General features: G+C 34.2%; 1 protein-coding gene across 3 annotated transcripts in view; it reads right to left on the bottom strand.

Moving 5' to 3' along the window:
* LOC145258105 (transmembrane protein 185B-like) overlaps positions 1–20,501 on the bottom strand; it is a 60,571-nt gene extending 40,070 nt beyond the window's left edge. Inside the window, exons 1-3 of one of the 3 annotated variants that reach the window (XM_080115849.1) lie at positions 20,238–20,501; positions 7,495–7,671; positions 4,490–4,697 (exon numbers count right to left, since the gene is read on the bottom strand). In XM_080115849.1, coding sequence (XP_079971975.1) covers positions 4,490–4,697; positions 7,495–7,671; positions 20,238–20,485 — 633 coding nt within the window. In that variant the 5' untranslated portion in view covers positions 20,486–20,501. The remainder of the gene's footprint in view (positions 1–4,489; positions 4,698–7,494; positions 7,672–20,237) is intronic. The other 2 variants (XM_080115858.1, XM_080115865.1) reach the window with 2 other exon arrangements.
* Positions 20,502–21,783: the final 1,282 nt, after the last annotated feature.

Genomic DNA, 21,783 nt, shown 5'->3' on the forward strand with positions numbered 1-21,783 from the left:
ATTTTGGGCAAATTTCAGGAAAATCTAATGGATGGATCAAGCACTATGGGGCAAAAAGTGTCATTTTGGGCCAGTTTGGGGCATTTTTGAACTCTTGAGCCTCTGGAGATGCGGAATCCCAGTGTAAATGGATAACGGTGCAGTTTCAGGCCTTTACACATGTATAGTTGAGTTGAACACTGAAAAACCACTATATAGTCAGACATCAAGTTTTTGTGGAGAAATATGAAAAAAGAGCCACAAAAAGTGTCATTTTTAGCACTAAGAGTCCCCTGGATCGCGAACCAGAATTTTGCCAGGGTCACCCATACTGGATTTATATTAAGAACAATGGGCTGCACATTTTGGCTAAGTTTAAAAAAAAATTTAATGGATGGATCAAAAGTTACGGGGCAAAATGTGTCATTTTGGGCCATTTTGGGACATTTTTTTACCTCTTGAGACCCTGAGAGCGCAACGGGAATTTTTATAAAAATTTTTTTTTTTTTTTTTACTGTGCACATCTATTTAATGAAATAGAATTTGTGGCAAAATTTCAGGAAAAACTAATAGACAGTTATCTGACAATAGTCCGGACTAACGGACACCCCTGAAAACATAGGTCCCTCTCCGAAATCGGGGGACTAATATAGTATCACATATAGTAAGAAGTATAAGTTAGTCAATACAAAGTGCTCAATATCCTGGATAGAGCATGTATGTTTAAAGGCGATGTTGCCTGGGAAAAACATTTTGTTAAGCTATCTCATGTATTCATAACTTTCTCAGCTGATCAGCTACAAAGCTGAAATTAGGTTTACAAATCCCACACTCTTTATCTGTGCCTAAACCTAAATGCAGATTCCATGAACAAAGCTTCTTTCTTAGAACTGCACACCTGTGGAACTCTTACGATTGCCTGCTTTCCAGCTGACTACAATCTGATTGTCTTCAAGTCCAACGTAAACAAGTTCTTGATGAACCGTCCTCTTAAGTAATCCAATTTACAAAATTCCCACTACTTATGTTTACTATGCTATAATCACATTGACTTATGTATACCTATTAACCCTTATCCTCGAGTGGCCTCCGGGCTTTGATAAGCAGGTATTCCTGTGTAAAAATAAAGACACACAAAGTGGTGTTACTACAGACGTTGGTAGGGTGGAGTCCAAGAAGAGCATGCAGTGTATTCTTTACAATCATTAGGATCAACTTCAGAGAATTCATACAGCAAACAAGCCGTTTCTTGTTGGTGACAATGGTGAACGACTTCTACACTTTGTCAGAGTTTTGCAAACATTCTTTGCAGTTCCGCTACTAACAGAATCAACTTTATGCAACATTGTCCAAGCAGCTTAGCGTCGCGTTGGGAGTGAATATGAAACTTCTGAAGGTTAAAGGATCACATTCATTTTGTATATTTACTTATGCTTATCGACCTCCTTGCCAGAAGGTTACATACAAGGTCCGATGTGATTTTGAAAAGCCAGTGTACTAGTTAAAACAGCAGTAGTGAGCAGTCCCAGTACCTCAGGCAATTGGCAAGAAACTAACTGGAACTCCTAGGACTGAACAGAACTATACCTTAGCCCAACAGCTACAAAGCCATTGTCAGACATTGTCGAGGACATAGCCTTGACTGGTATAAACAAACCCTATGCAAGCTATGCAGAGTGTGGAAACAGTTGTCAAAAATAATGAAAGTTGAAGTGGGCGACCTCGGTAACATCTGAAAATTCATCTAGTGAAGAATAAGGTTATTTTAAAGAACTGTAAATTTTCACTTTTGAAGAAATGATTATACAACATATGCCTTAAAAATAACTGGACAGTGTGTGTCATGCAAGCTATGGCAGAGCTCTACGGACAAATTTATCTTTAGTTGACCTTTCACAACTAAATATTTTCGTTTACTAGCCAAACCCATATGATTTTTAAGATATGGCATCTTCATTCTGTGACGAGTATTTACATCATAAAGATTTTTTTTGTATTTTTTTTTAAAGTGTAATTCTAAACATATACATGTGTTGGTACCTGAAAGTATAAACATTCGACTTTCCTCAGATGTTTTTTTAAAACAGCCTTTGTTATAAAAAGTATATTGTTTTGTTAAACCTTTTATGGTTTAAATAATTCGACTTTGCTCATTCTATAAAAAAAAAAAAAAAAAAGTTGAAGATATTTTTCACTCAGTAGTGAGCCTTGCAAGAGTATCAGTGAAAGAAATACAATCACCAAAAGATAAGCATTTCATTATTTCTAGTCGTAATGTAGAGCCCTGTATGGGCAAAAGAATTAGCAGATTAGGTTATTGAATCTACTTACTTTTGAAGGTGCGAAGGCCATCAAGAGGACAATAACAGAGCTGAAGGGTTTCACAGTAAAAATCCTTCCAGCAATGCATTAAGTATTTAAAAACATTTAACACTGACTGTATAAGAGTGTAACATTTTAACTATTCAGGTCTGTTCACATTCCATGTTAAAAAACAAATAAGATAAAATAAGCAATAAAAGAAAACCAGAGTAACAATTTTAATTTATTAAAATAATTGGAGAATTATTTTAATTTGTGTGCAGTTTTCTGCTGAGCTAATAAAATTTATATTAAATTTTTTGCACTGCTGTAGAATAAAAAAGTTGACTTGTAGAAGAATGAATCTACGTAAAATGTTTAGATTTTTGTCCAAAATTCTCCCTATATTAAAAAAATAAAAACAAAAAACGCTGTATGATATACATACCCAAGATAAAACAAATATATTCCAAAAATCACATAAATTGATCAAGTAGTTTTCTTTTTAAATAAGAAAATCAAATTTTATGAGTAACAGAATAAAGCAGCTGTCTTGTCTGCCATTTGAAAAAATAAAAAATAAAAATAAATAAATAAAATTACTTAATTTAATTTTGCAACATTTATGTTGTAATACCTACAAATTTCCATTAATTGCTTAAAAAATTTTCTAAATAAAAATAAGACTACTTGATCAATTTACGTGATTTTGAAATATATCTTTGTTTCATCACGGGTACATACACCATACAAATTTTTCTTTAATTTTGTTATTTTTTAATATGCTTTTGTAACAAGATTGTCACCAAGATCAGGAAATGTTTATTTCACACAATCAGTCACTCAATATTGCATATGACATGTATAAATCAGTCACTATCGTTTCACACAATAACCAGCCTTAAAACAGCATTCTCTTGGCCTGCTATTAATTAAATTTTGTAATCCTTCAGAATTGAAGGAAATGACATGGCACTGATCTTAGGTATGGGTGAAGAGAGATGGAGATGATATGTTGCAATCTATTTCATGAAACAGACAAAAAAATAATCTCGAATTGGTTATTACATACACTCAATGGAAAAAAAAAAAGAAAAGTCACTTGATTTATGATTAACAAGGTTTACTTAGAGTGCTCTAAATAAATGCCTGTAACCTTCAAAGTCAAAGAGTTCAATAGGGGTCAATGATGGAAATGATGAAGCGCTGATTTGAAATATGAGGAAGGTAAGAAATTCACATGTTGCGATATGTTTCAATTGCACAAAATAACAGAAATGTTCCATGAAAAGCGGAAACAACAAACATTAAAATTGGTTTGAGCAAATTGGTTTTGGTTTTACTTATAAAGTCAGTTTCAAGCCCTAGTTATCACCAACATGTAACTAACTAGCTAAGTCCTTAAGTGACAGCGATATTAATATGTACATTCAAAGAAGACAAAACCCAAACCAACTATCAGTTGTTTATTAAACTGCTTCATATGAATGGGAAGAAGAAATTGAAGTGAATCTCAGAGTGATTACATTATTTACACGTTTTGGATTATAGTTCACATCTTGGTGATATTCACACAAGTGGATTACTTTAAATAATGGGTCTAGTTTGAACTTAAGGTTACAGACTATGACAAAATGTATGACTGAAGAAAGCCACATAGACTGAAATGTGAAGATAACCAAAATGAAAACAATCTGGAAAATAACTACTATAATTCATTCCTGAAATACTTTAAATATAATTAGATTACTCTAGATATTTTTTAAGACATTTTTAATTTAACTTTAAATCTAATATATAGAGTAAAGTCAGTCTTTATCACTTTTGTTTCCTCCTAGAAAAATCAATATTTGATTTCAACTTGTCAGTTTTTAATTTTGTGGGTTGTTGTAGCATTTCGTTTACAAGAAAACATACAATACAATCTATTTTTTTCCCCCGAAAATACTGTCTTGATTGAAATTATTTTTGAATTTAAAAAAAAAATTAAAAAGGACATAACCCTTTATAAAGAATTATTTTTCTTCGATCGAAAAAAAAAAAATGAATAAATAAATAAAGCAAAAGAAATTGTAAATAAATACACTATTGGGCAATGCCAGGTCAGGACAGCTAGTTTAGAATAAAAGTATTAACTTGGTCTTTTATTCTTAAAGCCATAGTAGAACTCTCCTTCCTACAGAGTGAATAATGGGAAGGAAGTACTCACCTCAAAAGATCGTTCATTCTTTACAGCCCAAATACATATGCCAATTGATACAACAGACATAAACATGAGTGGGATAAAGACTAAAATCCAAGAGTGATTCCGACTTTCCAAGTTGTCGCAGGCAAGAATTTCAAACATAAGCAGCAACAAATGCATCCCAGTACAAATGACCATGGCCTTGTACTGTACATAGCCATCACCTTCGATTCTGAAAAAGAAATTAATTGCTTTTAAAACAAGACAAAGCAATCATGAAACAAATAATGTTTACATTGAAATAATGACAAAAAAAAAATGTATCAATAAAAATACTATCAAATGAAGAAAAAATAGCAGAATTTAGAAATTAATTTCTTTGGCATCATGCTTAGTGTCAACCCCCCCCCACTCTATCTTAGAACTGCACACCTGTGGAACTCTGTTCCGTCTGCCTGCTTCCCACCGGACTACAACTTGGATGTCTTCAAGTCCAATGTAAACAAATTCCTAATGAACCGCCCCCTTAAGTAAACACTTCATCAAATCTCCACACTAACGTAATGTACTTGCAATAACCCTTATCCCTAAGTGGCTTCCGTCCGGGCCTTGATAAGTGGTGATCACTGTATAAAAAAAAAAAAAAGACGAATGTGTGGACAATGTGTTTATATGTGTAGAGGTGTGTGTTTAGCTACATGTTTTCTAATGTTGAGACGATTAATCAAAATCAGGAATGGTAAAATTCCGAATTGTTTAGGATATCGGAATATAAAAAAAAAAAAAAAAAAAAAAATTGTGCTTATTTTCAGATGCCATATAGGACCATGCCTTTTAATCTAACATGCATTTAAGCAAACCGCACACACATCCTTGCATACACCTTTTAACCAACGCATCAGTTGTCTCCCTTGTGATAACCTCCGCTTTGCCAACAGGTGGCGCTCTATTTCCTCTTTCGTTTTCTCTCTTCTTTCTCTTCCCACTCGAGACATCAAGCTAACAACATGTGTTTTCCTTCAATTGAAACCTCAAATGTGAGTGGCATGCAAATTACATCTACGCCTCGACAGGGCATTGACCTTTCTCAAGGAAAGAATGAAACTCGTATAAACAAACTCTTACCCACATAGTAAACTTCCAACATATGCTTCGGTGAACTCTTGCATACATTTATGCACGTATGCATGCTAGTTTATAAACACACAAACGCTCTGTAACATTCGTAACCTTTCTATGTAAATAAGTGTTCCTTGTACATATATAAATATATGATCCTGTTTCAGCGTGCTTCATTTTAAGGTCTTAAATGTATTCGTAGCACGTGCCCTTATTGTTGATTGTTTTTTCATTATGCTGTACGATCTGCAAACGACGACCTCCAACTATCCAAACACACAGCCTATTCCAGTAACCGGTTTATACACACAGCCTATTCCAGTAACCGGTTTATACATGCTGTCTACAAAGGGGGATCCAGCTATACAACCGATAACTAAAGTGCACACGGGTCCCCCACAAACGATTAATATTTTTTTTGTTTAAAATTTAATTTTCCATTGTTGGTAATGATAAATATTTATTGATTTTAAACTATCACTAAAACAAAATAAAATCTATAAATCACTTCCACAAGTGTATTTTTACATTTTATAAGATTTAAGTTTCGAGGTATGGTCTAAAGATGTATTTAACATTCATTGGGTGAAAAGAAATGCAAGTAAAGTGACATTAATTGAAATAGATTTCTGTAAATTTAACACCCTCTGTGATACTATCACCGGTTATCTCCCCTATTGTAATTCACCAATAAGGAAAACCATATATCTGTAATGCTGCAGTATTCCAAGTAAAGATGGCCGTATCCCTAGACTTTTTTTTTTAAGTTTATGATTTGATATTTTTTTAAGCATAATTTACAGTTTCTACTATTCATGTTTCAAGAGGAAGCCATTGAGGACTTGCTTATCAAAAATTTAAATTTTACCAGACATGGATCATTTTTGGTAAAATGTGATTATAGTCAGCTAACATACTTCCTAGCTTCTGGCATGGCTGCTACCAGAAGCTGTGCCAAAGCAAATCAATTTCACTTTTATTGTTCTTCAGGATTTCTATTGTGAAGTGATTTATTGAAATAAAATATAAGAAAAGGATATTATTGAAAAGTACACAATAAAAATTCAAATTATAAAAAGATAAAAATAACATAATTAGTCTTTATTTGTACTATTAATAAAATTTTAAAAAAAAATAAAAAAGTTTTATTTTATTTGAAATTTTATAAGAAATGTTTATGAAATTATAAAACTAATCTTTCTTTTTTTTTTTTTAAATACAAGGTGTTTTATTTGAATTCATGTAACATATGTTTATGAAAGTATAAAAATAAAATTATTGAAATCAAAATAAAATTTCAAACATAAAAAAAATGTATCCAATGCATATTATTCCCAAAATAGTTTTTAAATATTTTTTAAAGTGTTTTCAACAATTCTTTAAAAAAAATAAAATAAAATAAATAATAATTTCAACAATTCTTAATTAAAATAAGACCGAAAAATCTTTTCAATAACTGTTAAATAAAAGAACAATCAAGGGAAAAAAAAAAAAAAAAAAAAAAGAGTATGTGCACATCAGAGATGTAGGCAGGAGAGAAAAAAAGCGAAAGAACTGAATTACCCTGTCACTGCTTCTGGTCGCAGTCACACCAGAAGTTAGGAAAAATGTTAGCTCACCAACTATTACTAAAAATATTCATTGAGACCTAATCAGTGGCTTTTCAAGAAAGTTGCTCACAGAAACATTATCCGGCCTTTCAGATATTTGTTTTAAATTCTCAGATCGAAACAATTTAAAAAAGTTTTTTTTTGTTTTGCTTTTTTTTTAGTCCAGAGTACCCCTTCTTAAGTAATTAGATTCTCAGCTTTAAAAACCGATCTAATGTCCAACTATTGCCTTGTGGGGAGGAGAGCGAATAGGAGACAAACAGATACTGAAGTAAAATAAGAAATAATTTTAAAACTTACCTGTATTGTGGATTGCGCCACCAAATGTAACTTCCGACGGATGCCCCTGCCACCACCATCACCTTCCATAACCATATTGGGAGGAAAACGACCCAATAACTCCACTGGATAGTCCCATCCAATCGCAGAGCAAATAACATGGAAAATACCAACAGACTTGAGAATACCAAGAACTGGCTGTACAGATAGAAAGAGACACAGAAAAGAAAAATAACTTTTCATATTTTCAGAGAAAAAACAATTTAAATACAAAAAAAAAAAGTTAGTCGATTTGAGTGAAAAAAAAAAAAAAAAAAAAAAAAAAAGATATAGAAATTAAAAATGTATGAACTAAATGAATATTCAGTGCATTTTGATTTTTCACCTGAACTGTGGCAAATACTCTTTGTGAATAACTATAATAACATAAAAATGTTTACTTTGGAAAATGGGCAAAAACAATTGTCTGTTAATAGTGTTTTGGAAGAAATATGGATTGGATTTCGGAATACCTATGATCTGAATACCGATGCTAAATTAAGAGCTCTAGTTGTATTATGCACTAGAATCAGTGCCCGGTATTGCCTGGGTGTTTGGAGGTGTGTGTGTGTTGAAAAAAAAAATGTCACACCGGTAATGCCAGATAGATCTCTGTAAGACATGTTAAATGTGATTGTGTGCAAGTCAAAAAGCAATAGAAATTTTAACTAGCTGTTCACTGATCGACAAAAGATAAAGAGCCTGCTGAAACATCATAAAAGGAGTTGAATATATTTTCAGAGGTCAGTTTGCACCAAAATGACCATGCTGTTTTAAGATGCTACAGTAGATAATGTTCTGAATAAAAAAATATTTTATATTAAAAAGACAACTTTTTAATAAAAAAATCTATTGCAATTTTTTAAAAAAACCTATCACAAATTTCCAGTAGCAGCAGATCTGTGGTGAATGTCACAGGCCTTCAGGGATTTAATGCTGATGAAATACAAATTTGTTTTCATTAGTCATGAGTAAAAAGACTGAACCCAACATAATCAATGACTCCTAGTCTCAAAACTATGATGGGTGGTAAAATTTTGCCCTCAAGCTCCCAGAAATATGCAAATAACCCAAACTCTTGATCAAGATTCAACATTACTGAAAACTTTATATATATATATATATATATATATATATATATATAAAACTACTTCATTTAATCACATAAAATTAATATACGAAAGTATAAATTTATACATAAACTTTAAGTATTTACTTCAATAGTGCTCAATACATAGGTAGAGCTAGTTAGTAAGTTATAAATATATATGGTATTTAAGTTACACTGAATATTCCACATTTCATCCACTCTAGAGTGGATGAGACGCAAAATATATATATATATAATATATATATATATATATATATATATATATATATATATATATATATATATATATATATATAAAGGAGATTAGAACAATAGTCAAAAGAGCAGAGTGTATTTTAATGTAATAGTGAAATTACTAGTTTAATTAAAATACAGGAAACATTATTAATCACATTACTAAATATATATATATATATATATATATATATATATATATATATATATATTGTAAAAGACAGATTAAATAAATCAGTTAAAATTAATGAGCATTAAACAACATTCTGCATACGAATGACGTTTCCGATATCAGAAGCAAATTCTTCAATGCAAAAATCTAGAAATTGTCTCTTATACTATACCAGCAGGTATACCCGGCATTTGGGGGGAAGAGGGAGGAACATTAAAAAAAAAAAAAAAAAAAAAAAAAAAGAGACTTAAATGTGTGTAGCATCTTTATTCTAAAACTTTCCTTCTCACAACTGGTTCAATATAATAAAAGATTTAAAAAAAGTAAAAGAAAGCTGATTGGTTGCTTAACCTAGTTTCAGTGCTTTTTTTTGTTGTTTACTTGCCTCCCTACAAGGGCAGAGTTAGGCACAAAGCCGGTTTTTAATGTGGGGGAGAAACCAGCTCCCCAAGAAGGGCACTTTGGTTAGTAACAAAAATAAATGTATCAATCATGAAGGATTTCTCCTGCACTGACAGAGACAAAAACGTGCAGCATCAGACAGATACTACATTTTAATCCTTGCCCAAGGCCAAGAACGCTTTTTGGTTTTGGTTTTGTTAAACTATTAAGAATAAAAAGCAATTTGGTCGTTGGCAAGTTCAAGGGAATAAATATTAGTTTTATTTTCCATAATTAGGCCAGAGTTACATAGACTTTGATGATGTAAAGTGTATCTTATATAGTTCCTGACTTTTAGCCAGACACAGGCATACAACCTCTAATCATATAATAGACTAGAAGACTCCTTCAGAGCTGCCTGGTAATTAATGAGGATCCAGGTGTACTCATGCTACCAGCCCTGAACAATATATTACCATTTATTTTTCAAATGTTCTGTAAATGTTTTACTTTGTTTATTTGGTACTTGTGCAGTTTATGGACCATGCTGAAAGCCATTCTTAAAATGGGAAGGAAGGGAACTTCCTTAACTATTCTATACTTTCACCTAACAATTTAATAAACAAAAAAGATACTGTAAAAATTTTAATTTAAAAATTCTATCTAAAAAAATAGCATGGTCCATAAACTGCAGAAGTACTTACATCATTCTATTATTCTCCTCTTAGGTTGCTAACTCCAACTTTCTCCTTTATAATTGACATCATCTTACTCTCCCATGCTGGTACTACTCCTCCTATATCTTAGGACTTAATGTCTCATTTGCCCTTCCTCCCACCATTTAAAACATTTTATGTGCAAACAAGCAAATAAAACTATCAAAGTTTTAGTGTTATAAAGATGTAATTAAATGTTGTCTCTTAGTGTTCTGATGTTAACGATTTTTAACATTTCTTTTGCAGATATCTATGATTAAAGTTTTCTTCTTGAAAGGCCACACCCTGAATTGTGCAACCCGGGTACCGTACCTCATGCTACGTTTGCTTTGCATCAGAAGAGACAAAGTCATTGAGATGTTATCAACTTAGTGTTTTTATTGTATATACAACTAGGTGTAATGACTTAGTGTTGGCAAGGACCCATTAAGTTCAGATTTCTCTTGTAAATATTTTTATTTTCTCTAAACCACGCCATCTTTGTTAGATACTGAACATAAGATAAAAGTGAACTGGATTTCGTTTGAATAAGAATGATGAAAGAAGCAAGCAAGAAAGAAAAACAAGCCGAGCATGCAGAGCCCCTCCACCTCCACAAGGAAAAAAAATTTACTTTTATCATGACTATGTTTGCGAAAATTTTCAGAAAAATCCAATTATGGTTATTGAGAAAAGTATGAACAGATGAACGATTTGGATGACAATTTTACCTTTATAATTGTCCCTGGAGGGGGTGGGGGAACCAGAGTTATTCTGAAAAATACGTTCTGGCAAAAATTTACTTTCACCATGACTAATGTTGGTGCAAAATTTTTTCAAAACATCCAGGGCATGGTTATTGAGAAAAGTGCAAACAGACGAATGATAGTGAATTACTAGGTCCAATCTCTCCTTTGTCACAGATTGGGGGGGGGGGGTCTAAAAAACAAAAACAAAAATTAAAGAATAAAAACTTACTAAAAGTCAAACCATCAAGATGGAAGTAAATAACATCAGAGAGCCATACAATGATTAAGTGACATTGCTCCTGGGGGAGGGAGGGGGGGTGATATTCCCCTCAAACAAGGCATATTGCCACAGAGACACAAGTGGTTACTGTTATTAGGAGTGCGATTTATAGAGGACACCCTAAGTGGGAAGATGTATAGTAAGATCTTTGTTCACATTACATTTAAATTTTTGCATACTGGTACAATTAAGAAATCAGGTAGCCAAGAAGGAAAGTCGAGTGGTCCGAGAAAAGAAGCTATTAGAAAAGCTTTCTTGCATCTGGATATTTCTGCGTTGAAAGGTTGAGAATTTTGCTGCTAGTTGGGTTGATCGAGGGTCTTATAGCGATTAAAGGGGAAATAACTCTAAATGAAAAAAAAGTTATTGCACTTTATAGATCCTTAAACAGATTAGAGAGTTCGAGGAAGACATCCTGACATCACGATTTCTCTGAACACAACAGTAAGTTTGATAAAACACATTATGAAAATACCCACTACTTGTTCGCAATGCTGGCAGTTCTTTATGGATCATCGTAAACAAGACGGACATCTCTATCAGACTGGTCGACAACATTGGTCTTCGGGACAAGATCAAAGTGTAGTATCTGTTCTTCAGATGCTGCACTTAAATTTCTTGTTCTCTGTCAGTGGAGGAGAAATCCTTCACGACTGAGACAATTTTTATTTTTGTTCCTTTTCTCCATGTTAAAAAAACGACCCTGGTGTCAAACTGTGTCCCGTGGGGAGGCATTGGAAATAGGAACATTATGCGATGGTTCACAGAAAAAAAAAAATCAGTGTTCCAAGCCATTCATTTGAAGTCATCACAATGACCATATTTGATTCAAACATCCATTTTACATTTTGGCATGCATGTGGCAGCTTTTAGGAATTAACTTCTCAACTATTTATGGCCAGGTCTTTGTTTCCCTCTCTTTAAGTTTGTGTGCACAAAAACACCATCATGCCGATCAGTGATAACAATAGGGAATACATTGGATAAAGCTCTTAATATCATGAAAACTACTTGTCGGCGACAATTTTAAATGTGATATTCGTTCAAAACAGAGCCAAATACCCCTAACAATCATCTTTTAAAAGGTTAAGTCGTTAGTTGGTACTTTGACCCAAAACTTGAATAAAACTATTTGAACCAAACTTTTTAATGTCCGGCATTCTGTTTTTTAAGCAAAGAAAAATCTGTCATTCCAATCCATGGTTTCCATTTGGGGAGGAATAAGCTCTCCAAAATAAGGCACTCTGAATTGATATTTTTTTTTTTTTATTAAAATGTATTTTGTTCCTTACATTAAAAATTTGCCATGTATTTGGCTTAAATAGTTTTAAAAGATTTTGTAAATATAAATTTTAAAATGTGAAAAAAAAAAAAAAAACGCACTCTACAAAAAATAAATTTTGGTTGCAAATGTCTGAACATAGCTGTTATTTTATATTTGTTTACAGAGGGCATGCACAAATGTCAAGGTCAAACTGGTGTCGATCGAAATCAGTTCTTTTGTTTTTTGTCAGTCGATTGGGATTCTTATTCTCATCTTGATTCTTAACTACTAAACTAACCTATTTCTGGCCAGGTCTTTATTTTTCCTCTTTTTAAACACAATCTTATCACTTCCTTAGACGTTTTCCTTAGCGTTCCGCTGCCAACTAGCCACTACCTAAACTGATAAACATCTACTAACTCTAAATTCATTCTTTCAATGCGGCAATAACATCGAAATTTTCTGTTCTGCCTATTCCTATACTGTCCAGATTTAATTTTCTTCTGAAGTCATCAAATCTAAGCTTATCTTTAAGATTAACCACTAAGGAGGCTGTCCTATCAGCAGGTGCACAGTACTGGGGCTGCTGTATTGCCATCTGGTGAATGGATTCTGTTGAGGCCTCTCGATGCCATACTAGTGGGTAATTGTTACGGCTTTACCTTATGTGCTAAAAAAAAAAAAAAAAAAATTTCCTATCTATTTCTCTCTTGCTTTCCCTCTCTGTCCTGCTCTGACCAAGTCTGTTGATCTGTTCCACAAATCCCAAATCCTCAACATGAAATATCCCCAGAAAAAAATCTCTAGGGCAATTGCTCGACATATCAAAAGCCTTCGATAAAGTATGGCATAAAGGCCTACTTCACAAGATTTCTAGCTACAGTATAACTGAAAATGTTTTCTCAATCATTAAATCATTTCTCTCTGATAGGGTCATAAGAGTAGTGGTTGATGGGCAGAAATCAGAGGCCCTCAGTATTAATGCTGGAGTCCACCAGGGGGTCCATCCTGGGCCCAACTCTCTTGCTGATCTACATCAATGACCTCCCAAAACACATACTTAAATCATTCGTTGACATCTATGCTGATGACACGACCATCTATGACAACACATCAAAGGCCGTAAATGACAAAGTTCTCTCTGGTTCTCTCTCCTCTGATCTCGAGCATGTCGTACAGTGGAGGAAGAGGTGGCTGGTTACTTTTAATCCATCTAAAACCAAGCTCCTATCTTTACATCATCAACACTCTGATCCACCATCTGGCATCAATTGAAATGGATGGCTCTCGACTAGGGTAAGCTCCATGTTTTGATAAGGTTTGACCTTTACTCCTGACCTGAAATGGAACACGTACATCAAGTCTGTTGCCAAGGTCGCTGGAAAGATGGTGGGATCCTTCGACCGCTCCAGAAGATATCTCACTGCTGATGCAATTCTTTATCTGTATAAAAGCCAAGTACGTCCAAAGATGGACTACTGTTGCCACATCTGGCCAGGAGCTACTAAAATACTATCCTGCCTTGACAAAGTACAAAATAGGCTTTATGGGGGATACCTTTTTCTCTTCCCTGCAACCTCTCTCCCACAGGAGAGACATTGTGAGCCAGTCTTTGTTTTATCATTACTTCCATGGCAAGTACTCGTCTGGGCTCCAATTCCTGCCCGCCCCCGCCGATTTTTCACGAAAAACACCCATTTAGCTGAAACCACTGTCAAAAGATTTCCCCACTCTTTATCTGTGCCAAAACCAACACGTAGATTCCATGAACAAAGCTTCTTTCTTAGAAGTGCACGCCTGTGGAACTGTTCCGTCTGCCTGTTTCCCACCTGACTACAACCTGGATGTCTTCAAGTTGAACAAAAATACCTGATGAACCACACCCTTAAGTAAGACACTTTATCAAATCTCAACACTAATGTACTGTACATGCAATAACCCTTATCCCCGAGTGGCTTCCGGGCCTTGATAAGTGGTAACCACCTTGTAAAAATAAAAAAGAACAAATAGGGGTTTTGTCTCCAACTTCTGTGCATCCAAAGCAAATTTGTAGGAAATGATTAAACAAGACAGCACTTTCAAGTGAACGAAAAATGCACGGAGAAAGAAAAAAATCTGCAACATAAATTCTGATAGTTTAGAAATTCTGACATTAACAAAAATACCTTCCTCTTCATTAATGCACACATCACTGGTCTCAGCAACATTCTCATTCAGAACCCATCAATAGCATCGCACTCTACAGCTGTTATTGAAAAAAACTTCCACTAGTTGACTTCGATACCACAGACATAGACCTTGTCTCTACATTAATTAATAGATATCTTTACTGGTGAATTACAGATTACCTATGTTACCGATTGGTAATGGGATGGCAAATTCATAATGTTGCCATGAGAAAAGTTTTGCATTTTCAAAGTGGTGAAATTTCATGAGATTGATTAACGACTCAAAGATTTCAGTGAAGAGCAAAAAGGAGATGGGGGTGATAATTTTGTGGGTCAGTTCTTGAAAACTGGTTCCATGGAAGCAATTTTTACAGCTATCAGGGAAGCAAGATTCTGCATTTGTTATAGAGTTTTAAGAGGCTAAGGACCAGCTCAGTAGATCATTTCTGTTCGCTAGGGTTCAGAATTTTTCTCAAAGTGGAATCAACCTATCTGACGATAGTCAAGTTTCCACACATGAAAATGAGCCGATTGATGTTTACCAATCAGACATAAACAAAATACTGCCCCCCCCTCCACCTTTTGTTTTCAAATTTTTTAGTTTGTTCAATTTGGAGAGTGGGCATTTTACCAGATGCCAGACATTCATCTGCTATCATATTTCAACCGAGACATCTTTTTAAGATTCTAACTGTCTGTTTAAGTTTGGTTCCTTTCATACTCGTTTAATCTCACCACTTCGTGTGAGCTTGTCACATTCTTTTCCATAAAACAAGTCGCAGCTCTTGTGTTGTATTCCAGTTTTCATGCGCTGGTAGCAGAGAGAACACACCTTTAGATTCTTTGAGAAACGATTGTTTGTGGCATTATTACAATTTATTTATTACTATATAGCAGGGATAAGATCTGGTTGGTTCACATGCCTTGGAAGGGTCAAGGGTTTTTATGATAATCAGAACATCGGAAAGGTGATTAGATCATCTTTGCTGTGTTTAATCTTGATATAAAAAATGTTTTAGCCATATTGCTTCTTTACGGACGTTATCAAATAATTTCCAGTTGGTCAATTCCTATTTCAGTCACATAAGTTATTTAAAGTGAAATGAGATTCAGCATTACTTTCACATACATTATTTTTTATTTAAATGCTGTTTAAGTAAAAAGCAAAATAACATTTTAAAAAAAAAAAAAAAAGTCAAAACAAGTTTTGTGTGAAATGGTAAAATACCCTCCTTTGACAATTACAAGACGCCTCTCCAACCACCTATATCCATGACAAATAACACCCTACCTGAGAATTCTACCTTCGAACGCCTCGGCCTAACATTTGCAGGCAATATGAACTGGAACAAATATATAGAGGACATTGCAAAGGCTGCTGCAAAGAAGGTAGGTTCCCTCTATTGAGCTAGAAGATTACTCACACCTGAGAGTATCCTGTACCTCTACAAGGCCACCATTCGCCCATGCATGGAGTATTGTTGCCACATCTGGGCTGGTGCATCTACCACTAATCTCTCCGTCTTAGATAACGTCCAAAAAAGAGTTGTCAACCTAATCAGTCCCACTTTATCAACTAAGCTCCAGCCCCTGTCCCATCGCCGCAATCTTGCATCACTTTACCTGTTTTACAAATATTTTAATGGAATGTGTTCTGATGAACTCGTTTCACTTGTACCCCCCCCCCGACATATCCGCTTAGCAATAAGATCTCACCCCTTCACTGTTGATGTCCCTAAATGCCAGAAAGCTTTTTATTCTAATAGTTTTTCCCCCTCGAACAGCTAGACTTTGGAATTCCCTTCCTGTACTGATATGCAGAAGTTTAAATGTAACATAAACAAATATCTTGTTAATCTTTCCTGGACATGGCCCTAAATAGTAGTCCCTTACGTTCAAGTGGTGATATGTAAGGGGTGAACATGATTAAAAAAAATAAATGAATAAAAAATACCCAGTGAGCCTAGCATATAAGCGATACAAACAACAGCACTTAAAGGAACAATTAGAATCTTTAAAAGATCTCTCGGTTGAAATATATTCGGTAGGACATCTCATCCCTAGCTAGAACAAAATGATAATATAACTGGAAAAAAAGGCAATCAGGAAAATATAGTCAACATTTTTACAAAAAAAGATTAGATAAGAGAAAAATAACTTAGGTTTTCTATTATTGTCACTATAAACATAAGGGCTACTATTTGAGGTCATGTCTAACTGAGGACTGTGGGTAGTTGAGCAGCAAGATGTCTGTTCATATTACATTTAAACTTCTGCAGTTTAGTACTATCGGGGAAGCAAGAAACGGGGAAGGAATTCCAAAGTCTAGCAGTCCAAAGAAAGAAACCATTAAAGTAGAAGGCTTTCTGGCATCTAGGTATGTCAACAGTGAAGAGGTGGGATTTTGCTGCTTGTTCAGTTAGTCGGATGAATGTACATTGAGGGGGGGGCATAAGTGTTACAAGCTTATTGGCGCACATTCTATTAAAGTACTTTTAAAAGAGTCACAGGGAGGCAACATTGCACCAATGGAACAATAGAGCTCGGTCGACAGTGCGGGACCTATTAGGTTTGAGACTTTTTCGACCCTCTCTAAGAATGAGAGACTAGTGGTAGAGGCATCAGCCCAGATGTGGCAACATTACTCCTTGCATGGGTGAACTGTGGTTTTGTAAAGATATAGGATGCTCCTTGGTATGAGCAATTTTCTTGCACCTTCTTTGCAGCAGCCTTGGCAATGTCCTCAATATATTTGTTCCAATTCATGTTGCCTGTGAATGTTAGGCCAAGTAGTTTGAAAGATTGGCTCTCAAGTAGGGTGTTATACGTCATGGCAATCATTGGTTGAGAACGTTCTTTGTAACCGTGGCCTGATGGGAGATGTCCTTTTCTCTTCCTTGCAACCTCTATCTCACAGAAGAGATGTTGCGAGTTTGTCTCTGCTTTATCGTTATTTTAATGGAAAGTGTTCGACTGAGTTTCAATCTATGGTCCCCCCTCGCCAAACTTTCACAAGAAACACTCGACTAGCTGAAAACATTATCAATAATTTTCCCCACTCTTTATCTGTGCCTAAACCTAAACATAGATTCTATGAACAAAGCTTCTTTCTTAGAACAACTGCACGCCTGTGGAATTGTCTTCCGTTTTCCTGCTTTCCAGCTGTCTATAATATGGTTGTCTTCAAGTCCAACGTGAACAAGTTTCTGATGAGCCGTTCCACTGAAGTTAACAAATTTACCGAACTTTCATTACTATCGAGTACTTTATTGTCCTTTTGACTACTGTACACTCTTTAACCCTTATCCTTGAGTGGCCTATCGGCCTTTATAAGTGGTGCCGCCTATGTAAAAAAAAAAAAATTAAAGGAAAGCAGCTTATTTTTAGTAGCATTAAATGTTATGGTCTCATTATGTCTACTAGACGTTATCCCCGAGTGTCTCTCTGCAGAGGAGTTTGTCAGGAAAACGCTAAGATAATCGTGGTGCTTATGCATTTTGGGTATTTTTCACAAACACAGAACAGTTACCAAAACACCCTCCCCATGTTAAGAATGGCTTTCAAAATAACATTATTTCAGCATGGGGTACTAGTGCAGTGCACAGTACCCCAATAAGTGCACTAGTAGTGCACTAGTACCCCAATAAGTGCACTAGTAGTGCAGTGCACTTATTGATCCGTGTTGAAATAACATTTAGAAAGCCATTCTTAACATGGGGAGAGGAAGGTGTTTTGTACCTATTCTGTACTTTACCCTTACAATTTAATAAAAGATATAAAATTAAGTAAACTTGAAAATACTATTTTTTAAAAAAAATAGGGCGGGTTAATAAGTGCACTAGCATCCGGCACGGTAATAAAAAAAAAATGCACGAGTACCATAATTGTTTTTGTTTTGTATATCCTAATAAGTAAATAAATAAATAAAACTAGGTTAAGATACAATAACACACATATAGAAAAAAAAAAAAAAAAAGGTTCCCTATGCTTAACTAGTAAATAATGAACTGGTTTCAGGTTTGTGTAAAGAGAGTGAGTGACTTTATTTTTCTGGTTGGCTTTTCATTTCCGCGTTTTTTCATGTGTAATTATAAGCAACCTTAGTGCAATGTGTTTTGTTTTTCTGTTGGTTTGTTTTGGGTTGTTGTTTTTTTTTTGTTTTGTTTTTTGTTCGTTTTTTACTAAAACATGGTTTAAGTGACACATGTTTTTTAATTGTTCAAGAGAAATGCTGAAACCATGCGGAATTCATCCGAAATAATTGATGTGACTGAAGTAAGAATTAACCTTCCATTTTATAAAAAATGAAATGCAAAATTCACGATATAATTATAATAATTATATTATAATAAAAAAGTAAACTTTTCTTGCAGTAAAACATTAAAATGAAAATAAAATATAAAATAAAAAAATAGAATTATTTCTTTTTAATTAGGCAAAGGAAACTAAATAAATAATCGTAAAAATACATTTATTTATATTTACATAAGAAATCAAGCAAGTGCTATGTGTACGGATGGTCAAAAGGCATATAATTAATATACAAATCTTCAACATTTTGTTTATATTTATATAGATTGTCAAGATAATATTAAAACTACTAACGCTTCAACGTAAACAATTTGTTTTGTTTTCTGTAATAAATTAATGAAATCACGAATAAAATTGACTCTTAAATGAGAGTTTGGGTGTGTTTTTCTTTTTTTCTTTTTACATGTGCTTCTACAGAATATGAACAGAACCAAACCGACTTTTGCGGAAGTAAACGTAAGTTACGCTTAGTTTCAGGTATATATATTTTTTTTTTTTTTTTAACTGTTTGGTCCAAATTCTGTAAAAGAACCGTTTTATCAATTAAAATATATTTTTTGGTGCTTGTGTATTTGTTTTTGTTTTTTTTTTAAGAAAAAGAGTTGTAACCTATGCAGAGGTGGCGTGCTGAAAACAAAATGACTAGAAACACATTCTTAACATAGACAGGGTGTTTTATGCGATACTTTCACCTAACAATTTAATTAAAAAAATACCGTAAAACTTGAAAATACCATTTAAAAAATAGCACGGTACCTTCTCCGCATAAGTATAAAAATATCGCTTTATTTTTGCAATTCAGTTTTTTGGGGTTTTTTGTTTTGTTTTGGGTTTTTTTAGTTTAAAATCTTAAGTATTTAAAATAAAATAATATTCGTATATTTTCAAAACACAGTATTGGGTGTTTATAAAAACAAAAGCGTGCTTTTAAAAAGATGTAGTAGTAATAAAATTGTGATTAGTCAGGGTTTTTAAATTGAAAAATAAATAAGTTTTTATAGCACTGATGGATGGACATCCGTACTAACAAAAATAGTAATGTTACTTAATTGAAATAAAATTTTTATTTTAATAAGAAATAGTTTCTTTAAATATTAACTTTAAACGATTTATTATTGCTTTTGTTGTTATACTCACTGTGCTTTCAAAACTTAACGTTTTCGTCCTTAAGAGAAAAATATAGAGTAAAAAAACTATATTGAAATTAGCACTATTTATAGAGAGCGATGTAAAAAAAAAAAAAGAAATGCGAGAAATACGTCCATTTTTACTTAAAATTATCAGTTTTAATAATAACAAAAAAGAATGACGGATCTATGTATACGTAATAGATGATAATGTGTCTTAAAATAAAACAAACCTCGGATTAAAGTCCTGGAAAAGATTTCTTAAATTCATGGCCATGACATCCTGTAAGACGTCTGCAAGACTTCCTTGTGATAATACGGTGAAAAAAAAACTAGACGGAGAAAGGTGGGAGAGAAAGAAAGAGGTAGGAATATAATAGAGGGTGGGGACGAGAGGAATATATGTTAGAGAGAAGTGGGGGTAAAGCGAAAGGAGAACAATTGGTAAGTGTGTAACAAAAGGAGAGAGGGAAGGGGACATAGGTTATTAGAGGGTTAAAGAGAGTGGAAGTATCCCCCCTTAGTCTTATTTGTATATCTCTCTCTAGAGAGAAATACATACAGATAACAGAGTTACTGATCGCGCAAGGAGAGAGAGTGATGAATGGAAAAGAGGTGGAAGCAAGGGGAATAATAATGTAAACAGAGAATTTGAACTTAATAAAACAGAGAGAGAGAGACTAAAGAAATAGACAAAGGAAGGTGGAGATAAAAAGAAAGGGATTTTTCAACCTAATTAAAAAACCAAAAATATAGAAAAATCTTTACGATGTTCATAATAGTTTTATTTTTAACTAAGTAAAGCAAATTTATGAATAAGCAAAAAGAAACTGTCTCGCGTCTTTTTTTTTTTTTTTTACAAGGTGATAACCACTTATCAAGGCCCGGAAGCCACTCATACGGGTTATTGCATGTGCAGTCAGTAGTACTGCAGTACTGCACATGCAATAACCCGTATGAGTGGCAGTACGTTAGTGTGGGGGTTTAATAAAAATGTCTACTTAAGGGGGCCGTTCATCAGGAATTTGTTTACGATGGACTTGAAGATATCCAGGTTGTAGTCAGGTGGGAAGCAAACAGACAGAACAGAGTTCCACATGCGTGCAGGTCTAAGAAAGTAGCTTTGTTCATGGAATCTGCGTTTTGATTTAGGTACAGATAAAGAGTGGGGAAAATTATTGACAGTGGTTTCAGCTAGACGAGTGTTTTTTGTAAAAGATTTGCGAGGGGGGACTAGAGATTGGAGCTCAGACAAGCACCTACCATGAAAATAACGATCAAACAAAGATAGGCTCGCAACGTCTTTTCTATGGGAGAGAGGTTGCAGCGAAGAGAAAAGGGCATCCCCTACTAAGCCTCGAAGTCTATTTTGTACTCTGTCAAGGCAGGATAGGCTGGTTTTAGTAGCTCCTGACCAGATATGGCAGCAGTATTCCATCCTTGGGCGTACTTGGCTTTTATATAGATAGAGAATTGCATCAGTAGTGAGATATCTTCTTGAGTGGTAGAAGGATCCCACCATCTTTCCAGCGACCTTGGCAACAGACTTGATGTATGTGTTCCATTTCAGATCAGGAGTAAAGGTCAAACCCAGAAGCTTGTCAAAATATGGGGCTTCTCCTAGACGAGAGCCATCCATTTCAATTGATGCCAGATGGGGATCAGAGCGTTGATGATGTAAAGATATATAGAGCTTGGTTTTAGATGCATTAACAGTAACCAGCCATCTCTTCCTCCACTGAACCACGTGGTCAAGATCAGAGGAGAGAGAATCAGTGA

Source organism: Euprymna scolopes, chromosome 3 (assembly GCF_053919585.1).
Source record: "Euprymna scolopes isolate OS-2025 chromosome 3, ASM5391958v1, whole genome shotgun sequence".
In the NCBI taxonomy this organism is placed as follows: Eukaryota; Metazoa; Mollusca; class Cephalopoda; order Sepiida; family Sepiolidae; genus Euprymna; species Euprymna scolopes.